Raw genomic sequence first — 6199 nt, 5'->3', positions numbered from 1 at the left:
TGATCCTCCCTGCTTTCCTCAGGCTCACCTCCAGTTATCCTTTTGGAACACAGCACCATATACTAATATCATTTTATTAGATTAATACAGCACAAGGTTCCGTTTTGCACAGAAACGTCCTACTTTTTACTTTCTTTGACTATTTTCCACAACCTGCACTTTCAGTTTTACTTGAGTAAAAAAGTTGAATCAATACTTTTACCAGAATGTTTTAATAAGCATGTCACCTCCTACTGAAGTATATAATGTCTCTTTTTTGGCCACCTCTAACACACACAGACACACACGTATCCCACATTAGCCCCTGGCTAAATAACATCAGTGCCAAACACGTATCGCAGGCTTGACAGGCTTCGGTCCAACTATATTTACAGCGCGTTTCCATCCGGCTGGCTTTTCTATTACATTCAGACAGACAGCGAGAAATTTCAGAATTACAGTATCCGAGGAGTAAACACCGCGTCGACAACACAGGCAGCAGCTTTTTGAAGTGAAACTCATAACTGACGCTTTCCCATCATTTGTGCAGAGAGCAGGCCCGTCCGCCGGTGTCCGCGTGTCCCCTCCTCCTCCGAAGAGTAGCGACGTCACATTTTGACGTCGTGTTGATTTTGAGCGGAGAAGTAATTTATTTATAAACTGACGCAAGGGCGCTAAATCTAAAATAAACCGTGAATAAAATGTGAAAATACATAAATACTTTTGGTGAAGCAGCTGCACGTATGAACGGTTCGAGAAATTTGACCTTAACACAATAAACTTGCTACGTTAGCGTTAGAGAGCGTTAAATAGAAAGTACAGAGGAAAATGACTTGCTAGCACAGCCGGTCGGGCTACATTTTAGCTAGCTAGCTAGCTAACCGTAGTAAGAGTGTTGTTTTTCTGGCGTTACCCTGCAAATACTGTTAGTGGTAGTTTGTCGTCTTTTATTAACCCTTCCGTTGTTACGTTGTGGACTCATGGACTTACAACTATGTTCAACAGGGTTATGAGAGAACGCTAGCATTAGCTGGCTACCTGGAGGTTGCTCAAGAAACAAGCCACGGCCAGCGATAACTCCGGCTAGCCGACAGTTTTAGCATTCCTGTTTCCACTTTAGTTAACTTGAGTCTTTTGGGGGGTTTTTCGTGTCGTATGTGTGGCAGAGGTTAACGTTACTCCATAGAATTATGGCGCCTCGCGTACAGCTGGAGAAAGCGGCTTGGCGTTGGGTGGAAACTGTGAAACCAGAAGAAATCAGGCAGGAGCATATAGAGCTAGCATATCGAATCAACCTCCCGGCCTGCAAAAGAGGTGCCTGCAGGTACAGTATCAACATTTCTAAACAATGTTTGTTGTGATAGCGCATGTTAGTGAAAATACCCCATTTGTTGAACTACATTATATTCAGATTAGTTAAAGGCTTAATGGTCGGCTGTTCCCTCGCTTGCGGACAAGCATCAAGTCTGTGGAGCAGTTTTATAGACTGTAGGAAAGCTAATGAAGACCCACTCTCGAATTTGACATTGCACAACTTCGCTCAGCCTAGCACACAGACACTTTGCTAGTGTCTTGTTAAGGTCCGCACTGTTTGCTATGGTTGCGCTACAAAAACCATTATTGGTCTCACCCCGTGGCCCCTACCTGGATACAAATATATCTATATTATTGCTAATATATGTGTAATATATCTATATCGTGGCTAAAGCGCTTCTGGATGGATGCAAACTGCATTTCGTTGCCTTGTACCTGTGACATGTGCAATGACAATAAAGTTGAATTCTATTCTAAATGTGTGGGTGGCTGTGTTTGTCAGCTGTGCATTGTTTAAGAGCAATGTAGCCAAAGTGTGAACCAGTAAAGTTAATAGTATTCATTTGCTTTTCCAGGAGGAACTGCAAAGGGAATCCCAACTGCCTGGTTGGTATTGGTGAACAGGCATGGCTTGGAGAAATTGATGAAAGTGCTTTTCACAGTATCGATGACCCAAATTCAGAACGTCGAGAAAAGGTACTGCAAATGATTTTCTCACATGGCCTTTTTTTGGCTGCCTTGCTTGATGATTGACAGTCCAAGTCCTGGCCACATGTAGAAACAGTATATGTAAAGATAAGGTTATGTCTCTCTGTCTGTCTCTGCCCCTTTCTAGAACACATTTGTTGGGTTGACCAACCTTGGTGCAACATGTTACGTCAACACATTTCTGCAAGTATGGTTCCACAACCTGGAGCTGCGTAGGAGTCTCTATCAGTGCCAAAATTCAAGAGCAGAGGAACATGACACTGAGTCTGGTATAAGTCAAAACTAAATCCTGGGCTGCTTCTGTGTTTTTATTTGTTTTCCAAGTAAACTCGGCAGGTTTTAGCCAGATTTGGAAAGGTGTTGTTGCTTGTTGTACATATAAATAACATAGTACACACGTCGGTATGCAGTAGTTGGCACTTATTCTTGTGCTTTCATAGATTCCTACTGATACTGGTGGCTGTAGCTCAGGTGGTAGAGCAGGCAGGTCACCTACTAACTGGAAGGTTGGTGGTTTGATCGATCCCAGTCTGTTCCAGTCTGCATGCCAAATATCCTTGGGCGAGATACTACCCCCATGTTGTTCTCCGATGCGTCCATCAGAGTATTAATGCTGTGCGAATGTTAGTTAGAAAGCACTTAGTAACCTATTAGGGAAAAGTGCTTGTGTGATTGGGTGAATGAACAAGTTGTGTAAAGCACTTTGAGTGCTCAGAGGAGAAAAATGCTGTATAAGAACCAGTCCATTTCCCATACTGGTTCCTACCCAAAGTACAAACACAGGGTCGGTTGTTAGATTCTAAATTGGCCGTGTGTGTGATGCAAAAGTGTCCAGAATCAAGCTGTTTGTGAATGTATGAGTAAATGTAACTTTTCTTGTACAGCACCTGGGTCTTCTACCAATCCCAGTGTTGGAGGATCAATCCCTGGTCCTGCAGTCCTGGTTTCTCTGGTCTGTGTGGTCTGTATCTCGGTCCTTGGGCGAGATACTGAACCCCGAGTTGCCCCAGTTGCACCTCGCGGTGTGAGTGTGTGACAAAAAGACTGATCATTACATGCACCATCACTTCACGGAACAACCAAAACGGAGGAGAATACAGTCATCTCACTCACATTCAGTCTGATGGATGCATTGGAGAGCAGCTTGGGGTATTTGGCAAGCGCACAGCAAAATTCAAACTTTCTTGTGTGAAATGTGAAAGGCCCAATGCTCTGCTGGACTAGTACTCATTTCTACTGTTTTGAATGTATTTTCAAGTAACTGACATAATTTGCTTAAAGCAAAAGTTGACTTTTTATGTTAGCTACTGTGACAGTGCATATACAGTATACTGTGAAGGCTTATCCTCTGTCTATTTCAGATTACGAGCCCCAGTCCATCTGTGAGCATCTACAGTATCTGTTCGCTCTCCTGCAGAATAGCAACAGAAAGTACATCGACCCTTCAGGGCTAGTGAAAGCACTTGGTCTGGACACAGGACAGCAACAGGTACATTCAGTCCCATTTATCTATGCGTCCAAGGAGCCAGGCAAAATGATCTCACAATATCTTTTGAGACAATCTGAAGTTCTTTGTTGCACACTGCTTTTGTTTCAGTCCAGTCTTTGTACCTGAACATTTTCAAAGGAATGTTTGTTAAGCCACTAAACACTGATCTGTGAATCACTCGAGCATTAAAAAGCACACGTAACTTACAGGATGAATCGCTGTTCTGTACACATAACAGAAACTTGGCAAAACTGTATTTTTAGCCATTTTGTTACTAGAAGCCACAGTTGGTTCCCATAAGAGGCATGTACAAATTACATTATAATTGAATAATGTCAACACTTAGCAGTAAATCAGGAAGAAAAACCCAGATATAGTCAATTATTGTGCTGTACTTTATGTTTTTAGGTGTTTGGGGGTTTTTAAGGTTTTTTTGTTTTCAAGGTAAGTCACCTCGAGAACTGTGGGCTGTATTACAAAGTCAGGTCAACCAGTGTGCGGCCTGGATTAACTCCCTAACACTGCCAAACTGGATAAACAGTCAAATGAAGCTAGTTATCAGGTAGTTAACCGAAGGTTTCCCCTGTGTGTGGCGTTGACATCATGTGACCAATCTAAAACAGCTACTTCATGGGTCATTGGAGGCTTCCTCCACAGAAAATGTGTCGCCTACTCCAGTCAGACATTTTCAGAGAACCGAGTCACAAAATACAATACTGCTGCAACAAAGCACGTGCAATTAATGCTGCAGAAAGTGGCTGTTCTGTTGATTTAGCAGACAAAATGGTCAGATAAACATTTTAATTCCAGTGAACTAGTTCATGGCCGAGTGTGTATTTTGGTGCTGCTGTTGGCTGCTCATGGCTGCACATCTGAGCTCCACACTTTAAACTGGATCCATTCAAACATTAAAGCGCACTGTTCCATAGATGTGGCCATCGCGTTGGTTTGTTGCAGGTCAAAGTGAAATGAATTTTACTCGTTGAACATTCTTAGTGGGTGTTCTGTGTTTCAGTAGCTGCAGTTCTAGCAGTGCAAAAACGACGAGCAGCCGATTACAAACACGTATACAAATGACACTCAGAGAAAATTTGCCTAAGAGTTGAGAATGTGTTGAAGAATAAAGGTGCTCATAGCAAATATTGGCTTTCAAGCTTGTTAGGAACGTGCACACACTCTGCTTTTTGTCCTACTGACTTCAGAGCCTTTATTTTCAGGATGCCCAGGAGTTCTCGAAGCTGTTCCTGTCCCTGCTGGAGGACACACTGTCCAAACAGAAGAACCCGAACCTGCGGAACGTCATTCAGCAGCAGTTCTGTGGACAGTTCTCCTATGTTACTGTGTAAGGCTTCTTATTACTTACACTTGTTTCAATAGAGTACTGCTGTGTGTGGATTTGTTTTTCACATGTGACATAGTACTAACACGTGTAAATGCTCACCTCAGAGCTCTGCTGTCAAAGCCTGACGCAGATGGAGCTCTGTCTGTGAAGCTGAAGCTCTAAGTGCTTAACGTTTGGAGAACATGTTCTTAGAACATGTTTAGTGTCAGTACAGAACATTACATCACGTTACATTGGTTGGTAGAAACTCAGCATACATACACTTCTTTGCTGAAGATGAAGTTTTCCATCAGTCTGTATCCCTGCTAACCCTTACAGAACTGTAGTTTGAACCCCAGCTGTGAGTGAGTTGTTGGGCCTTGGCTCATAAGAACGGTATACAATGGCTTTTCTGACTTTGACACAAAACTACACAGTGATTTGGACACGGCACATTTGTGTGTCAGGCTGGTTCCTGTCAGAATGCAGTGATGAGGAAGACAGGAAGGTCTCCTGTTCCACGCAGATGTGCTGCTTGTTTATGTTTACAGTTCTTGGAAAATAGTTCTTTATCTTATGTTTCTGCCGTTTGCTACATAGGAGGGGTTTCACAGGTGTGGCTTAGTGTGTGTGCATATTTATTTCATATTAGAGTTAGCATTTGGACTGCAACATGAATCATTCAAAGGTGCTGAGTAGGGATGGGGATTGATGAGATTTTCACGATTCCGATTCCATTTTCGATTCTGTTTAACGATTCGATTCTTTTTAAAAAGGAGAACACTAAGGTCGACTAGCTTAGAACTGTGTTTTTTATCTTCTCTTTGAACAAGATAGAAATTTAGGAGTAACGTGGCCTTACAAACCCAACAGTGAGATCTTAAGAGATCCAGCCTACGGCTCTTCAATGGGGTGTCACAGGGTCCCCGGGAAAAAATTGTAAATGTAAAATAATAAAATAAATATTCTTCTGTAGCAATAACAAAGTATAACATAAATTATTCTGTAGCAATTACACAAGAATATCCAGTAATGTCCTTGCCTACTAGGGCTGGGCCATATTATACCGTTCACGGTAATACCGGTATAATGTTAGGCAACGATAGGAAAATGAAATATCGCGATAGAATATGAGTAAAACGCGCATGCGCAGTGCCTTTGTTTTCATACGCACATGGCCGATTGTTGAGTGAAACAGATGAACCAGAATTGGTTTGTAAAAATGGTGCAACTTCAGTGATGTGGAACTGGTTTGGTGTTTGTCCGTCAGATACAGACAAAGCACATTTTTTTGGAGAACATGCAAGCGGCCGTCATTATTGTCGTATTTGTCGGACTAAGATGCTCTTAAATCTGGGAGTAATCTGGGTCCTAAACTCCGTATCCCT

General features: G+C 42.4%; 1 protein-coding gene across 3 annotated transcripts in view; it reads left to right on the top strand.

The window, feature by feature from the left end:
• Nucleotides 1-390: 390 nt before the first annotated feature.
• The window catches only part of usp48 (ubiquitin specific peptidase 48), a 28117-nt gene continuing 22308 nt past the window's right edge, over nt 391-6199 (top strand). Inside the window, exons 1-5 of one of the 3 annotated variants that reach the window (XM_005749885.2) lie at nt 391-1303; nt 1869-1989; nt 2129-2270; nt 3363-3490; nt 4708-4832. In XM_005749885.2, the coding sequence (XP_005749942.1) occupies nt 1170-1303; nt 1869-1989; nt 2129-2270; nt 3363-3490; nt 4708-4832 (650 nt within the window). In that variant the 5' untranslated portion in view covers nt 391-1169. The remainder of the gene's footprint in view (nt 1304-1868; nt 1990-2128; nt 2271-3362; nt 3491-4707; nt 4833-6199) is intronic. The other 2 variants (XM_005749882.2, XM_005749881.2) reach the window with 2 other exon arrangements.

Source organism: Pundamilia nyererei, unplaced genomic scaffold, assembly GCF_000239375.1.
Source record: "Pundamilia nyererei isolate P.nyererei 1_Seehausen unplaced genomic scaffold, PunNye1.0 scaffold00257, whole genome shotgun sequence".
Lineage (NCBI taxonomy): Eukaryota > Metazoa > Chordata > Actinopteri > Cichliformes > Cichlidae > Pundamilia > Pundamilia nyererei.
The sequence above is the reverse complement of the archived record's forward strand: the minus strand, read 5'-3'. Positions and strand labels throughout refer to the sequence as shown.